Source organism: Astyanax mexicanus, chromosome 1 (assembly GCF_023375975.1).
Source record: "Astyanax mexicanus isolate ESR-SI-001 chromosome 1, AstMex3_surface, whole genome shotgun sequence".
Taxonomy (NCBI): domain Eukaryota; kingdom Metazoa; phylum Chordata; class Actinopteri; order Characiformes; family Acestrorhamphidae; genus Astyanax; species Astyanax mexicanus.
This window is the reverse complement of record NC_064408.1, coordinates 15,460,144-15,479,150: the sequence shown is the minus strand read 5'-3', so window position 1 is coordinate 15,479,150 and position 19,007 is coordinate 15,460,144. Positions and strand designations below refer to the sequence as shown.

Below are 19,007 nucleotides of genomic sequence, written 5' to 3'. Positions count from 1 at the left end.
ACACACAAAATACATGTACAGTACATTCAGTCTGACTGAGACCTCTATTTGCGTAAATTCATTTGTACGGTATTGATTGGGTGGGAGTCACATGGCATCTCACAATATGATATTATAACACTATATTGATGATGATGATGATGATGATGATGATGATATCATGATACTGTGATGCTGCAATACTCGATATATCGCAAAACAATTTTCTACAATACTTTAATTATGGATTTATTGTTGTCTGTTTACCAAAATTTCACAACCATTATTCTTCACCATCAGGTTTACCCAGTTAATTTGATTAGCCCCACCATGTGGTGTATTGAAGCAGTAACTTTAGTCCAGGGTTGAAACACTTTTTAACCAATAAATTTCCGTGATTTTATCATGACTTTTCCATGCCTTCAAGGCAAATTTTCATGACCGTACAATTTTTAAAACATTAGTGCAGACATAGACAGTAAAACCAAAAATCAACTAAAACTATAAAAAAAATAGATTTTAGTAGGCCTGAAAATAGATTTTGTCCATCGGTAAACAAAAAACAAAGACTTATAGACCAAATTAAGTTTTTCAAAACTTATCCAAATTAGAGCAAAAATGATTCAATAAAAAATGTATATTTGATGCCACAAACCGATTATATATCGCAAACCTAGTATCCTAGTATCAGTCTAAGTGGTCTATTTTTTGCTTTATTTTGTGTTCTAAAATTAATAGTTTTTTTTGTGCAAAGTTTGCTATTTAGCATAACCGTAATGTTAAATAAAAATGGTTCCACATGTGATTAATACTGCTATGTGTTTTCATATCATTAATAAAATTATTTCAGTGATCAAATAAAATAAGTGTTATCTATTAGTCTATTCTATACTACTTGATCTAAATACTATACACTTACTACAATACTATCATTTAATTCACTTCATTAAGAATTATAGGTGAGACACTGGGAGTTCTATGAGTTTACCCTGAGTGACCTCTAACACTTTTAGAGAACACAGCGCACACTTACCAGTCTCTCCATCTCTTGCTCTCTCATCCTCTCCTCTCGCTGCCACCTGTGGTACTCCAGTAGTTCGTCCTCGTTATCGCTGATCTCTGAGATACTGTTCTTTCGCTCCCGCATGCGAGGCTGACCGGGCCGTGGCTCTCTGGTGTTCTTCCTCTGGCTGCGGGGGCTGGTAAGTGGAGAGACCCCAGTCTGGGAGCTCAGGGTTCCAACAGACCCTTTCTGCCTTCCAGTCTGGTCTTTCCGTAAAGCAGACACAGGAGAAGGGCTCCTGGCTCGAAGTCCTCTTGTTCCTGTCCTCTCTTCCTCTGCTGCTGCATTTCGCCTGTTGAGTCGAGGGCTCTCTGGAACGCTCTTTGCTGACTGGCTACGACTGCTCAGGGTGACACCAGGTAAAGCTCCAGGCAGGACAGGAACTCCTTGAAGCACACGGCGTGATGCAGAGGGACTGGGAGGTGGACGCTCCAGCACTGGAGCACCAGTGGATGAGTCCAAGCATCTACGGGTGGTGTGGGGACTCTCTGGGGTCAGAACTGAGCGAGACTGGGGCTGGCTGACTCGATCAATTGGAGGTGTTTCCTGTCCCAGGCTGGATCTAGGACTTGACGAGGCCGGGGATGAGGAAGCTGTGAGCCTGATGCTGCTCTGCCTGCTTGTATCTCCAGACGCTGAAGAAGATGCTGAGCCTGAGGAGGAGCTGAGAATTGACCTTGGACTGTCTAGACCTCCTCTAGGCAAGATGTCTTGGTTTTGCCCTTGGCGGTTGACTGTGGGGCTTGGAGGAGCATCTGCCAAGGCCTTTCTATGAAGCTTAGGACTTTCCTGCCCTTTCTGGCCCACGCTGCCATTGCTCTTCCGAGGTACCGACACTCTTGGTTGAGGAACTGGGGCTTGAGCTTTATGGTGGATAGCTGAATGAGGAGGTACAGGAGGGTTGCTTGGACTGCTAGCGACAGAAGGTGAAGAAAGTGGAGAAAAGGGAGGAGTAGCGTTTTCGTAGCTGGAGCCCACTGACATGGCTCCCGGGCTGATTGGTGGAGAGAGGAGATAGCGACCTCCCCCATTAAACATTGGAGAAAGAGGGGATTGTGGGATAGGGTGATGGGAGAGTTTGGAGGTCTCAGATGAGGAGGCCTGAGAGTCGGCCATAGACAGGGAGTCCATGATGTCCTGAAGGTCTTTCTCTATGGAACGGACCAGCGTGCCATGGCCTGGTCGCACCCTCTCATGAGGAACAGGCTGGTGGTTGCCATTCAGTAGGCTGTGGGGTTCTATGAGAAAGACAATAATAGCTAATGTTTATAACAAATATCCATCAATAGCATGGTAGATTATTCATCACAGCAAACAGAAAAGGAATATGATCTTCTGAAAACAAACTCAAAACAGTCACTAGGGACAATCACACACATACACACAAAAACAAAGATTATATTAAGTTATGTGGAATACTTACCGTGCTAAATAAACATTTAATACATTTTTACAGTATATATTTCACATGAAGAGGATAAGTGAATACTGTAATTATTGATTGTTTTACAAATCATAATCATTATTACATCTTTAATACGATAATCACTCATATTTATTTATGTATCTATATTGGGTTCGTCCCAAATCCCAAAGACATTTCAAGATCCACTTGAGTTTTAAATCAGGGCATAAATATCAGATTTCTAGCTGTGTTCCTAGCTGTGTCATGGTGACTATCTGCTCAGGTCTTAATGATTGTTTTGAAGGATGGTGTTTATGTTTTGAGATATTCTGCTGATGGTTGTTATCGTGGTGCTTTTGATGCACTGGCCAAAACTCAATATGAAGAAGTGAGCTCAGGCTGCAGGAATCTAAACTACAGGACACCAAGCCTGGAGTGGGGCTCAAAAAGTTTTACCACTTTCTGTCAAGGGATCCCCAAGCCCTCCTAGCCCAGAAATGAGATATAATCCTTCCAGGTCCTGAGCCTTACCCCGGATACACTAGTTATGCCAAGTACTCCTCTAATGAAAAGCAACCAGCGGGCATCCTATCCTTATCAGGTGCCCGAACCCCCTCAACTGGCTTAGAACAGAGCAGAGCTCCTCATCGATTTTATTCCAATATCAGGCAGCACTATGTAGCTCCACAAAAGTTATATAGTGTGGTAGTGGCATCCTCTCTGTAGTGGAAATGATGGAGATAACATTCTCCATATTACAGTCATTGTTGAATCACCATTATTTTGATTCTGCTTAAAACCAGGTGAAAAACTGAGAATCTGACAAGTCCTGTACTAAGCAGAGATTTCCATTTATTAAATACGCACCCTGTTTCAAAAGGTTTAGGAAAATAACCAAAATCTTTTCTTTTCTCTTTTCAACATTCATGCACACAAGTTAGCACACACAATTACCATACCTTATTCACTTATTCACACACACACACACACACAAATGTAAGGGACTGGGTGTGGCATGCAGGCCTCTCTCCCTCGGTACAAAGGTCGGAGCGGACAGAGGAGAATGGAGCCTGAATTACAGCATGACTCATACTACTCACACTGTGCCACTCTCCACCACACACTCATACACTCATACACACACACACACACACACACACACACACTCTCCTTCCCACAACTTCCCACACACTGCCACAGCCACTGATCACTAGTTTCTTCATAACACTGTTCTTGTAAGCTGTTCAGTTCTATTTACATCTTTTATACCAAACCATCCCTCTTCATTCCACTGACTCCTACAGCCTGACCAATGTAACATTTAAACAATGTTACAGAGAATATTTAAGGATTTAACCCATTAAACCTCGAACCAACTAGCACCAGTATCTGCGTTTTAACTGTTTAAAGGATTTACTGAAATGGATCTTCCTCTAAAATGTAAAAAGCTAAAATGTCCTACACTGTTACTCTTTTAGAATACTGATATACCAAAATCATGGGATAGCAGTATGTAAACTGCTCATAAAATGTTACCTCAGGGAATGGTTTAGGAACACCAGCACTTACATAAGTTTTGAAGCGTTATCTTGTGAGTTCAACGCCACATGAATTATTTAAGCATAAGGCATATTAGAGTCAGATAGATTAGATGTTGCATTTCTGAATTTATACAGGCATGTAACTATTTTGTATTCTCAGTGCCATGAGTGTACTAGGAATACAATACATAAGGCATTACCACCCACAGTACACAGCAAAGTGGCTGGTAATGGTGGTGACTGGAGACATCTGGCTAGAACTGTCCATGTGTACAGACAACCGACTCTGGCAAAAATCACATCCACATTTACTGTAGGAGACGCCATACACACATATGCCACAGGTCAGTGTAGCATTCTTGGGACACAATACTATTTGGCTTGTCAGTGTGTAACTTTCATTGAAACTGTGCTTTAAAGTTGTAGTATAATTAAAGCAACAGTATGTACCAATTTTACCTTTAAATAACAGCTTCAGGATCACTGTGGAGGTGGGAAGCCAAAACATTGTCTGATATCAGCAGCAGACTAAACAAACCTTGAACACAGTCACTTTTCCTCAGCTGTTGCTTTTTGAGTGGTCAGGTTGTTGTGCCATTCACACTACACGACTGGTTGCACTGTAATCGTGAGTCTTTCAGTTAATATGTCTTTTATACTAAACGACTGATGCAAAATTAATAGATTCATATGGATCAATTGAGCAAAATCATAGTTTATAAAGGTCTGATAACTTTTATACTTAAACATTCCTCAACACAGAACAAAATTAAATGTTTTAGTGCAGCAGACATCATTAGCTTAATAACAACATTAAGGTTTTAAAATCGAGTTATAAATATATATATATATATATATATATATATATATATATATATATATATATATATATATATATATATATATATATATAATATATATACATAAATAAAAAATAAGAGACCACTTTAAAATGATGAGTTTCTTTGACTTTACCAAATTTAAAAACCTCTAGAATATAATCAAGAGGAAGGTGGATGATCACAAGCCATCAAACCAAGCTGAACTGCTTGAATTTTCGCACCAGAAGTGGCATAAAGTTATCCAAAAGCAGTGTGTAAGACTGGTGGAGGAGAACATGACAAGATGCATGAAAACTGTGATTGAAAAACATTGTTATTCCACCAAATATTGATTTCTGAACTCTTAAACCTTTATGAATATGAACTTGTTTTGTTTGCATTATTTGATGTCTGAAAGCTATACATCTACATTTCTCATTTTGTTTGGAATTTGGAGAAATGTCTGTAGTTTATAGGATAAAACAAACAATGTTCATTTTCCTCAAATATATACCTATAAATAGCAAAATCAGAGAAACTGAGAAACTGAAGTGGTTTCTTTTTTTTCCAGAGCTGTATATATTTAATCATGCTCTGGCTTTAATTCCAGAATCAACTAATTAACCAATCAGCACACAGTGGAAGTAATGTAAGTGTCTGTACTGTTTAAACCTGTTTGCTGTGGAAACATGGAAAATGCAGATAAGATTTATTTGCCTTTTTTGTAAAAGACATTATTCTAGTTTATAAAATTAAAATAATATTTAGAACAATTAGTTAATTACCGTTTTTAATTTATATTTTTTGTTTTATCTCCAGTCACCTCCATGGATAGAGGACTCATTTGTGAGCTCCCACTTGCATTTATCAGTCATTTTCTGATATAACGGACAAAACAGAAAGTGGTCAGACTCTCCATAAACATCTCTGGCCATTCAGGACATGCATTTGATCTTCCCTCTTTCTACACAATGCAATTGGCTGTAGGTAGCTACTGCTATTGACTCCCAGTCGCCAACTGGGTCAGATATTAAACATGCTAGATCTCTGCCGGGCATATGGAAAACGGGTCGGCAACGGGTCGAAAACGAAAGCGTCTTTCAGCAGTTCACGCTTCACGACTGAGCAAGCACTGATTGATCACTGATTTGACTCAGAGCAGATGTTTTTGTCTGCATTCAACCATAAACTGTCTATGGCCCTGTATTGACTCCTACTGCAGATGAGTATGCAAACAATGTAGCTCCTGTAGCAGCTGTCTGCTACACATAAGCTGTGGTTAACATCAAATATACCACAGTCCTGAATTAAAAGAATCTTTATGATACATTATACGTCCAAATGTTTGTGGACAACGCCTCTAATGAATGCATTCAGCTATTATAAGATGCAGCAACTGCTAAAACACACACAGCTTGTCTAATCCCTGTAAAGAACTATTACCTTTAGAATAGGACTGGAGTCATGCTTAATGTCGGGTGTAAATCAGAGGGTATAAAGCCCTCTAGCATTAAGCTGTAGAGCAGTGGAATGATGGTGCTCCGGCCCATCATTTTGGAATGACTGTTTGTTGACTGAGTTTTGGAGTTGAAGGTGATAAAGTGAATAGTGATCATGCAAAATTTTGACCTCAGTAATGCTCTTTAGAAATGGGACCGATCCAATACAATATCAGTATCAGGTCGATATTGACGTAATTAACGTATCGGATATCGGGCAAGCACGGCCTATTAACTTACCAATCCATATTCCAGCCCACAGCTTGAGCTGGGCAATAAACCCGCTATAACAAAACGCATCACTGATCCGGATTCCAATTCCACAGTTTACCCTGAACCCTCAGCAGCGTAAACATTAGCTTAAAATCAGCATCCCGACAGGTGGAACTTTCCTATAAAACAATAAATTAAATTTTTTTCACATCGCAGAATACCAGGAGTTTGTGCTAGCAAACAGACAGGAGGGCACCACACGACAGCAGACTCTCACTGAAGCATTTTAAAACTGTGCAAAACTCCCAGCAAAGAGCCCAAAGGATAAAGATATCACAGAGAAGTTGCTCAACTTTATCAAACTCGACGACCAATCACTCTTTGTGGTTGAAAATGTCAGATTTCCCAGCCTGTTGGAGCACTCAGAGGCCAGGTATAATCTGCCATCCAGAAAGTACATTTCAGAAATGGCAATACCTGAGATGTACAAACTAGTATCAAAACAGTTAGCAGCACAATTAGCACTTTTTAAACTGTAAAAGTATTTCTCTTTAGTTTTGCACTTTATTTAAAAGTTTTAATTTGAAATCCCTCCACATTTGTTGTTACTGCTGCTGCTGCAGTTGCCCCAATACTTGACCTGTTTAGATCATGCAGCCGATCGTATTGTTTTGTTTAACAATCTAGAAAGATTTTTGATAAATGTTTATTTTAGTTTTGTGTTTTAAATATTTAATTTAAAAGAAAATGATTGTGTTTTTATGTAAAGTGACAAATAAATTATTTTCATTAAATGCATTTGTGTATACTTTTCTAAGTGCTGTGTGGTCTATTACTCTTCTACAACAAATATATGAGTCAAACCTAAAGCTCCACATTTCAGCACCTCACCCCACACAGGCTGTCTCTATTGTCCCTAAACAAAGCAACAGATTTCCCAGCTCTGCCCCTGCACCTGCCAGGTCATGCCCCCCAACGGCCTAAACATCTTTATCACGATGACCTCACACTCGCTCAGATATCCAGCGGGGAATTCGGCCTGATAGCATCAGAAAAACTCAAGGGGTATTCCAGTGACTACACACAGATATAAGGTCTACTGCCCTTTGGAGTGTTATTCATTCCACTGGAGCTCCGTGTCTCCTTATAGACTCACTTCCTGAGCATGAAAGACCAAACAATCGGCACTGAGTGTGAGTCAACGCTGTGTTAAATCATCTGTGCTGGAGCCAGAATTCTCCTCAGCAATATTGGAACAAATATAAAAGCTTGTGATTGCCAACTGTTTGTTTTCTCAGTCATAAAAATAAATCCTGCAAGCTATTACTTAATTACTGCAGGGATCTTTATGTGAACTTTATTTAGACCTTTCACAATAACAGTTTTTTAATATATCATGCCAGAATTTATCACAATAAACCATTTTATTGTCATTACTTTTTTATGCTACTAATAAAATGATACAATAAAAGCATAATAATGCAGCTTTACCATTTTAAAGCATAATTTTTTAAGTTTTAATTATTAATAATACTCAGTAAAAACATGTCCTACTTTAAATGTCATAAATAATTAAATAATATATATATAAGTTAGGCACTCTTTGCAAAGTAAAAAAATTGGAATATCAATGTCAACAACAATTATTGAACCATGTTCATATATTGTTTGATAACTCTAAATGTACGTATTTATCACGACAGCTGTTGAGTGATGTAGCATAAGAAAAAAGGTCAGCGCCTTTACCTGAATGGCCTTTGTAGGCACTGGTGGGGCCAGGGTTTCCTCCTGGCATCATACTCTTCATCCTGAGAGCCTCCTCTGGGTGGTTAAAGCGGAAAAAGGCAGACTGACCGAAACAAAGCATACACCCTGCAAAACAGAGGAGAAGGGTACTGGTTTTAGAACATTTCTGATCAATCGCAGGGTCATAAAGGGCTAAAGTCCAAACCAGTTTGGTGTTTTTCTGGTCAAATACACTTTTGTGAATGCTGGTCTCTGACCCAACACAGACCCATGACTTAACTAGAAGGTACTGGAGGTGATAGATAGACTGGCATTATATATAAAACATATAAACACTAAAATAGATGTCGGATTAGATATGAGTATATATATATACAGGTGTTGGAAAATGAAACTGAAACACCTGTTATATTAGTGTGGGAGGGTTCATGGTTAATTGAACCAGCCTAGTGGCCAATCTTCATTAATTGCACATTGCACCAGTAAGAGCAGAGTGTGAAGGTTTAATTAGCAGAGTAAGAGCACAGTTTTGCTCAAAATATTGCAATGCACACAACAATATGTGTGACATATGTTCAAAAGAGGACAAATTGTTGGTGCACATCTTGCTGGTGCATCTGTGACAGCGATGTCTTTGTGATGCATCAAGAGCCACGGTATCCAGGGGAATGTCAGCATACCACCAAGAAGGACCAACCACATCCAACAGGATTAACTGTGGACGCTGTAAAAGGAAGCTGTCTGAAAGTGATGTTCGGGTGCTAACCCGGATTGTATCCAAAAAACATAAAACCACGGCTGCCCAAATCACGGCAGAATTCAATGTGCACCTCAACTCTCCTGTTTTCACCAGAACTGTCCGTCAGGACAATAAATTATTGTGGTCTAAAACCAGGTGTTTCAGTTTCATCGTCCAACCCCTGTATGTATATATATATATATATATATATATATATATAGGTTAATAACAATGTTGTATAATATGGAATTTAATATAATTTTTGTTATATACCACAGACCCTGTGTATTAACATTTGTTGGTTTAAAATGTGTTTTAGAAGGACAAATACATTATTCTCATCATTTACATATGTTATATTGGTAAACTTAAATGGCTAAGACCTAAGTGGTTAATAACATCTACCTAAACAGCCTCCAAGAGTGGGTTTGAGGGATCTTTTTCAATAGTCTGTCTATATATATAATTTACACACTGTTATATGATTCAAATGTATTTTGCTCTGAAAAACAGAGTCAATCAAATGCAACAAGTGTAAGTCTAAATGTGAACTTACTTTATTTACTCTATTTACATCTCTTTTTTTCATGTTGTCCAGTGTGAGGCCTGTTGATACATGGTGTACACAACCTATTAGGTGTTTCTTAGCTATCTTTTTTCAAATGTATATACTCCGATACTTAAGCAATCTGGTGAAAACCAAAGGTTACAATCCTATTCTAATCTGTAATGCACTAACAAAACACATATGAATGTGATTAAAAGTAGCATTGCTCTTTTGGAACATAATCTGCTCAGTCCAGCCATTGCACATGCCAAAATAATCTGTGCTGAATTTGTTGAAATACTTTCAACGTGGCTCAGAAGTGGGTGGAACTGGGTTGGTTCCGGCTAGCACACACACGCACGCACACGAACACATGCACACAATGAAATGGCCTTTACTGACAGCAAACTGAGGCCAGGTAAAGGTTAATGGGAAACAGAGGGACTGTGTTTTGGAAACAGAGCAGATGTGACATTATCTGGACTGTTTGTGCATGTGCCTACAAATGCGTGTCTGTCAAGAGTCCATGATAACATCTAGCTCATAAATAATTTGCTCCCGCCACATAAAAAACATATCTTTTCACACTTTTCATATTTTTCCATTTTGGACATGTGTTGTGTTGAACTTTTATAAAGAAACTGACCAATAAACATCTCTAAAATGTCTTTTTCATTTACTTCTATTGAAAATTAGAAACCTTTGTTATTTCTTTTGTAAAATTGCCATTTTGGATATACAGTTACATAACAATAGGAACTAATGACACACAAGCTCAAATTTGACCTAATTCTACAGATGGCTTATTAAAGTCAAATGTATTAAAATATACTAATCTATACATTTACTAAGCGTCAAAATGATCTGTTTTTAACTGAACCACTTCAGCAAAACTATAGGAAGAAATGAACAGTAAACAGCATGACATCACACTTGGAATGCACTCACATGGAAATTCATGGAAAGCTTGTTTAATATTTTTCATATGTAGTACTGTGAAAATATATAAGGAATTTATGAAAATCCTAATTTGAATACGACAAAAATTAAAATACTGGCACTAACTCTAATGCCAGACATGTTCTAGAGGGCTATAAAGGCCTCTTTGAGTTGTGGAGCAGTTGACCTGTGTTTTCTAGAATTATGGAGCTCGGTACAGTAAATACAGTACTTGGATAACACTGGAACTGACCTCACTAACACTTTTGTCACTGAATGCAACGAAATCCCCACAGAAATGCTACACAATTTAATACAAAGCCTTCTCTGGGCAGTAGAGACAGTTACTCCAACAAAAGCAGAAAAAAAATCTCTTTTAATATTTAATAATTGTTGGAAAAATAAATAAATAATAAATAACTGTTTGTGAATATTGAGAAAAGGTTTGCAATGTCAACACAGTCAACACACACAAAACAAACACACTCCCTGCCTGCATCCACTCACGCCACTTAGTATTCTGCTATTATGACTGTGCTGTGATTAAGGAGCCAGATGAATCAATACGGGGTTTGGCTGCCCGTGAATTATGGCCTCCATTTCATAATGAATACTGGCCTGGGGTAGTCCAAGGACAGGAAGTACTGACAGTGACGAGAGGGATACAAATCACAACACAACTGGTTAAGATACCAGATATAAGGCTCCTCGCCTACAAATCAAACCACCTCAAACCACTTTCCATTTTCAATTTCACACAAACACATGGAGGCAATAACCCCAGCAGATTGGTATTAGCTTCATAACAATGTAATTCATATTCAGGCCAGGTCTTACAGGAAATTACTATTGATATTACATTTATTTTGACAAAACGGCTTAGAAAACAGATTGCCAGACTGTTTCATACTGGCAGCAATCACTGCAATGAAGTGGAAAATGAATAATGCAGGAAAACTGGTATCAATGGACTGTGTATCATAAGTTGTAAACTCATGGCAGCTTTATAGCCTACTTGTTACACAAGCGCAGTGAATTAGGTCATCTCAACCAGAGCTGCTGATTTTATAGTTAATAAAGACAACAACACACAAAAAGCAGATACCATATTATGACATTTGTACAACATATACTTTATTCAAAGCTATTATAGAAGCTTTTGAGAATAGGCTGAGGTCCACTTTTAAGCATAGATAGATACTGCAAAAAATACACATTTGACGGCAGATTTAAGTGCAAAATTAATCAATATTAATGTTTCATTGTTTTACTCCACTGTGTAACTAAAAGCTGCTGGAAATATAGGTTATAGTGTGAATATTTACCAGTGGACGGGTTTCTTTCAAGGTAAATAGTTAAAAGATAGTTACACGAGGGTGTGCAGATTGTGTGAAACTGCAAAATATATTAAATGATATGCAGAAATTTAAGAAGATATCTACAGACTTATAAACAGATAGTTATCGTAAACATTTAGTCAAAATTTTCTAACATTTAGCCAATTTATAAAGAAAATGGTAAGTTTGAGTTATTTGTATGATTACATAAGTTTATGTTAGTTAGCTATACAGGTTACAAAATACATTAATTAAAAAGTCAAAATACACAATATTATTGCAAATATTTAACGTACTGTAAAATAATAAGTAACTTGTTACAACTGTTTACAGCATATACACTGTAAGCCCACATAAATTAGCATAACTTAAGTTAGCATTAACTTAAAACATCAACTTTTATCAATATTAAAAATGTAACTTTTTTAAGGCAACCTTAAATGATGAATTAAGTAATGGGCAATGAAAACTTAAGTTAGCATACATTAAAACATCAGGTTATTACACCTAAATTATTATTTTTTAAATTTTGTTATACCAATTCATTTGCCCAAAAATTCTAACTTACTTAGTATCTTGTAAGTAAAATATGTTGATTTCTTCTTACTTTTCTTTTGAATTCCATTTTACTTAAATATTTCTTTTATAAATATTTACACTGTAAGCCTGGAAAAGGTGAATTTAGAGGCCAGACACTTAATCATAATATATGATCTACAAGTTTACCAAAGGAAGCCCCGGGGGGAATTACTACACACTGATGGTGAGTGTCAGAAACTGGAGGACACAGCCAAAATGCAAATAGTTTGTCCCAACAGACTCAACTCAGTTTTTATAAGTTATTATAAAGAACTTTGTTTGAATAGTAGTTGAGTAATGTTTGGAAATATCAAATTTTACATAAAACAGACTTTTTTTTTTTACTTCAACCTAACGTTAATTGTGGGTTTACAGTGTAGGTTAGCTAGCTACTACTCTGCTAGCCCTAGCCAGCTACTTTTCGTTGCCAAGCAACGCTAGCTAGCTAACTAGCTAACGTTAGCTAACTAGCTAACTTAGTTAAAGAAAATAAGCACAAGTGCTTAAGTTTAAGTTTAACTAGCATAGAACTGGCTAGAAATCGTAAAATACGTAGTAAAGCACAATAATACGTGTTTATAACATTTGGCAGAATGTTAAGTTATATCCTTACGCATAAAAATATTGAAAACCTTCGCTAACTTACATGTATATCCGCCGGTTTCCAGTCACTGAAGATCACCAGAGGAGATGCTAGTTAGGTAAGCTTAATCAACTTTATCCTTCTTTTAGACCGATCCACACACGTCTGTCTTTCTTCTCAGCACACTCTGCTCGTGTGCCTTAGTCTAGCGCCTTTTGTAATGTTAATACCAACCACTTATTGACTTTTTCTTTCACACAAAAGAGGCCAGATGTCCACCTGTCTGACTGTTCAGAGAAAAGAGCCCGAGAAATGAGGCTAACGCCGGCGGACAACACACGCGTCTTCAGCAGCAGCGGTACTCCAGCCTAGCCATGTGGTTCCTTCCCCCCATTCAACACACAGCAGCAGCAGCAGCCACCCACCGGCTCCAACTTCTCCAGGGAAAAAACTGCTCCTCCGCGCTGTCCGTCCTCCTCAGTAAGTCCTCAGAGATATCCAGTGAGAGTTACTTTCTGAGTTTAAAGGTTTAAAAGAAGAGCCAGGCTCAGTACAGGCGCTGTTAAAGAGCAGAAAGTGGAGTGTGAGTGGAGAGAGCAGGGCAGGCAGGCAGGCGGGCGGCGCGATGAGCAGCTGTTGCAGTAACACCGGCTGCTGTCTGAGCCATTAGGGATGATAATATTGTGGTGCTCGGCGGGAGAGCAGAGCAGAGCAGCAGGCGGGGCTGTAATCTGCTGAATAACATTAACACCCTGCTTTACTGTGGAAATAACAACACTTTTCTGGCACAAAATTCTCCCTCAGAGGCTGGAAAACGCGTGGTTGCACAATCTCCTGTTTAAAAGAAGTTAACCTAAAAAGTTTCCAGTTTAGCTTTGGATCAGCATAACACTGTGTTTATTGTTTACTTAACTGGACCACCAGTATGACTAAGCCTGACCAAGCTAGACAACCAGTAAGATCAAGCTGGTCAACCAGCATAACTTGCATTACCAAGCTGGTTGACCAGCATGACCTGCATAACCAAGTTGGTTTACCAGCATGATCAACATCACCAGCCTGGTTGACCAACATGACCAGGAAAACCACGCTGACCAATCAGAATGTGTCCAGTATGGCCAACATGAGAAAGCTCATCTATCAGAATGACCAGCATGGCCAAGCTGGTTTCCCAGCATGATCAGCATAACCATTGTTGTTAACCAGCATGACAAGCCAGACCAAGTTGGCAAACAAAAATTACTAGCAAGAGCAAGCTAGTGAATCAGCATCTCCAATATGGCCAAATTGAGCAAGCTGGTTGACTAGCATGGTTAAGCTGGTAGACCACCATGAATAACCTATCCCGTCTGGTTGACAAGCAAGACCAAGCTTCCCAACCAGCATGTCCAGTATGGCCAATTTGAGCAAGCTGGTGTACTAAAATGACTAGCGAAGCCAAGCTGGTTGACCAGTATGACCTGCAAAACCAATCTGGATCATCCAGTATGGCCAACACGAGTAAGCTGGTTAATCAGCTTGGTCATATTAGCATCATACTCCTTAAACAACATATCTAGCATCACCAAGCTGAACCAAGTTCAAATGCATTATTCAAGCAGGTTAACCAGCTTGCTTACCCTATATATTAATGTTCATCTTTACAACCAGCATGACCATCCAAGACTTGCCAAAAGCTTTCAAAACCTACCTGCAAAATTATTTTCGGCCAGATAGTTTAGGTTGCAGTAATTTTAGATTAGCGCTGAAGTCCAGAAAGATAATGCCCTAGACAAGGTCTTATACCATGAATTTCAGACACTGTGGACTGCAACACTGTCTCTAATATTATCATCCAGGAATAATTAAAATATAACAACAATGTTTCTGTTACTGTCCTAAAAACAAAGATATGTTATGTTGTAATATGGTGTCATTTGCAGTGTGGCTCTTATTAGCCATTGCTGCAACAGTTTGTTTACTGAGGAAAAATAACAGTGTTGTAAATATACTTCTTAACCCCATCTAAGCCTCATACTTAAAATCAGTACATCAATGAAGGACCTATACTATTGAATAAATGTATTCTATGGCACTATCTAATCAATAAGACACTGTAAGAGCCATAAAGCAGAAAATACAGAATGTGGAAATATGTACAATTTATATTTTATTTCCTTCTTAATTCATGTCATTGTTTAATTCATAATTCTAAGAAAATGATTATTAATGGAAAAAATGTTGACGCTCCCTTAGAGTGACGTAACTGAGCATGTGCAGCACGAGTTTAGTCAGAGCTGCGATAGGTACGGGAGCATATAGTTTTCTTACCGTACGTGAGTTCATTTGTAACCTTTTGATTTTCTAAGTAAAGACTTCTAAACTTAAAGAACTTGTGTCATGCGCGTAAAGAAGTTTCTGTGTCTGCAGCTCTAAGTGGTACTTTTTGAAACTGAAGAAAGTGTCACTACAGACACAAACATAAAAAAATAACAATATCAGTGATTGTATGATGCATCAAGTACAATTTTTTAAACGGCCGTTTTACTGAACCAGTAAAAGTGAGAGCATTCATGGGAATTCTTGTCTCAGTGAGCCACTTAAATTGAAAGGGACATTTCTATTATGGGCATTCTGGTCTTACAGGATACAGGAAGTTCCTTTACTACGTTTAGAATCTCCTAGGCCTTAGTTCATTTCATTATCCGTCATTCATGCTTTTCAACACTAAAAATTGAATTTCCTTTTGGCCCATTGTAAAACAGTAATTCACATTATTTATGACAAACCCAACCATGTTTGTCCTGCTCTTTTGTATCTGAACATCCACTGCGTCTACATACAGTCTATATATACAGAGCAGTGACATTCCCAACTAGCCACGGAGCCGTAAATAACCATAGGGAATATACCAAGGTCAACGTCTTTCAAAGGAAGTTCAAACACACAGCCATACCACACTTATCCTGAACGACTGCAGTACATTGTTTTGTTTTTGTTTGGAAGCAGAGGATGATGTCTTATTAGTTTACATGAATAAGAAGACATATTGGAGCTGAAAATGGCATGCTTTGACTGAGATCAGAACTGGCATTGGAGTGGTGACATTTGCCCACTGTTTTCATCTGACTGAATTTATGGATTAACTGTCCTTTGGGTTTAGAAGTCCCTGTAAAATCAAGGCTCTGATCCATACAAGTAACCTGCCATCTCATCTGATGTCAGAATATATAAGATTAAATCAGAATGAGGCTGTATTTAGACAAAAGTCAATTTTGCAGGTTGTTCCATTTGGGTTTGTCTTGTGGTGCTATGTGATATTTCCTTTTTTCCAGTTTAGCTTAGCCTTACTAGGTTTTGATTTGCTATTGTGGTAAAAAATGTCCAAATTTTGCTTTTTTAGTTTAAGGCTAACAATGCTAACAACAGACCCTGGAGAACTATACTTAACCAAAGTTTTTTTATAAATAGATACCCACACATTTCTTTCAACCATCTCAAACCACATCTAAAGCCCTATCTGGATGGGATTATTTTCTCAGGAGGTCCTGGGGTAAGTTTCAGTTTTATAGGGGGTCCTCTGTCTTTTTAAGATGAAACGACCATGTATGTATTTTTCTCAGACATCCTCAGAGAAAATTACAGGCTGAATTACCTACTGTTTTTTGCTTACGTTCATGGTTCTCCAATAATTTTAGTCTCGTCCAGACACACAACTCTGAGTTTCGTCTCCACACGTTTTGTTAAATAGCTATTTTTTCACTGCTTCGCACCCTAAAAACACTTTGAGCGAGCATTTCCATGCAATCCACGTGAACACAACAGTAAGTGGAAATGGAGAAGCTACTGAAGACGATGTCATGTGATTGAGAAAGCCAAAAAACTCACTGGTCCTCCTGTTTTTTCTATTGCAGTCAGAATGCAAGGGTTTTATAACTGAGTGGAAATGTGAAATATTTTTCACAGACGTCCCCTTGAGAAAACTTTTATATTCTTTAGGCACTTATTTTAAATTCAATCAGCAGATGTACCTTGAGAGAGTCGTACAGGCTTGGTGACCGCAAGTCCATCCATGGAGCAGGGGTTTCCGCAGGGGTAGAGTGTGATGGTTCCTCCCTGGTTCTCAATGTAGCAATGCAGCGCAGCCACACCTGGCCCCTGGATATCAATGTCAGTGTCGCCATGACCCAAAGTAGTTTTACCTTCAACAACAACAAACAGCATTAATATATAATAGATAGTGGTAATGAAACAATTCACAAAATTCTAAAAGAGTTTTTGTTCAAAACAGTGACTCATTAATTATGTAGATTTTATTTAGAATTATACAGAATTAATATATAATTATATTATATAGAAAGCAAACAATAGTTTGTAGAGCATAACACAATGTAGTACATTACTCAGCATTGCAAAAGTACAAGTACCCTAATCTAATAATCTAGCCTTAAGCTATAATGCAAAAAAATGATACATTGATATAATATAATATAATATAAAATACAATATGGTCTAATTCGATACAATATGACGTGTTTGCATTTTTCCATCCCTATCCCTATATGTGGGCTGGAGTTATAAAAGCAGGCTCAGGACTGACTGGGCATGGATTTAATTCACTGGACTGGCAGGAAGTAGGGTGGGAGGAGATAAGGAACAGAGCTTTCTCCATCCTGAACATTGACAGCTGAGGGTCCCTTGTGTAAGACACCTAACCCATAAGGTGGTTTCTTAATGCGAATGTGACTGAATTCGGTGCAATGTTCATAAAGTGTGATTCTAATTCTAATTTAAAAGTTATTTAAAACAAAGCGCTCTAGATATTATTTGTTTTATAGCTTCAATTTTTCACGATACATAGTGTTCTCAGTCAGCCAATCATCATTTTGGCAAATAAAAACATCTTTATAGTCTCGTAGCTTCAGTTTCCGAATCAGTTTGTCTGATTTTGCTATTTATAGGTATATGTTTGAGTAAAATTAATATTGTTGTTTTATTCTATAAATTACAGACAACATTTCTCCCAAATTTAAAATAAAAATATTGTCATTTAGAGCATTTATTTGCAGAAAATGAGAAATGGCTGAAATAACAAAAAAGATGCAGAGCTTTCAGACCTCAAATAATGCAAAGAAAACAAGTTCATATTCATAAAGTTTTAAGAGTTCCGAAATATATAATTGAGGTTTTCACTTCGGTAAAATCACAGAAACTCAGTATTTTAAGTGGTCTTTTATTTTTTCCAGAACTGTACATAGAGTATACATTCCTTTGCTTTGACTTGGCTCAGACTGTCCCACTCTCCTCCTCCGTCTGACCCTCAGCCGTGCCCATCCTGTCTCCGTCTAGCTGGCTAGACTGACAGATGTGCTAAAGGAGGAGCAGCTCAAGCTCATTGTTCTGGGGAGTGAGGCGTCTGCATGGGCATTAAGTCATTCTGTGTATGTGTTTTTATGGGCCTGCGTGGCTTGCATTTAATGTGAAAGAAGGTTTTAATTCACTTCTCCTTAACCCTTTAAAGAGCAAATGCCTATATGTGCTCTCACACTTCATGTTAACTGTCTAAGGCCTACATAACTTACATATTAGTTCCACAGAATAATTCATCATTGCTGCTGAATGGTCATTTTCATGATTAATAACGGAATCAAATGCAGCTTATACGGTTAAACACATATACAATGCATTTGTCCATTTAGCAGTAATAAAACCCACAAGCATACAGAGTATGTATGTGTGTGAGTGTGTGAGAATGAGAGAAAGTACAAAAGCAGTTAACTGAGTGTCAGGTCAAGGCCCTATAATTTTCCCCTCTTGCTCTTAAGGGGTGTATTAAATCTCACACCCACACCAGCTGACAATATGCAAACATCCTTAAATCACTGGATTAAATTAGCATCTAGTCTTTTATAAAAGTCATTTTAATACCCAATGAGAGCCAAGTATGTAAATCTCTGACCTCACAATAAATCGATCATAATCAGAGTTTGAATGAGAGTACTTTTTTGTTTATGATACTAATTCAAAATATTTGCTT

The 19,007-nt window shown here is 37.9% G+C and overlaps 1 protein-coding gene across 12 annotated transcripts in view; it reads right to left on the bottom strand.

Annotated features, from left to right (window-relative positions):
* Positions 1 to 19,007, bottom strand: part of phldb1a (pleckstrin homology-like domain, family B, member 1a) — a 120,046-nt gene that overhangs the window by 59,522 nt on the left and 41,517 nt on the right. For 11 of the 12 annotated variants that reach the window (XM_022667676.2, XM_022667681.2, XM_022667675.2 and 8 more), the window contains exons 4-6: positions 17,002 to 17,172; positions 8,268 to 8,393; positions 1,013 to 2,280 (exon numbers count right to left, since the gene is read on the bottom strand). In XM_022667676.2, the coding sequence (XP_022523397.2) occupies positions 1,013 to 2,280; positions 8,268 to 8,393; positions 17,002 to 17,172 (1,565 nt within the window). Of the gene's footprint in view, positions 1 to 1,012; positions 2,281 to 8,267; positions 8,394 to 13,054; positions 13,278 to 17,001; positions 17,173 to 19,007 lie in introns of those variants that run through there. The other variant, XM_022667685.2, reaches the window with a different exon arrangement.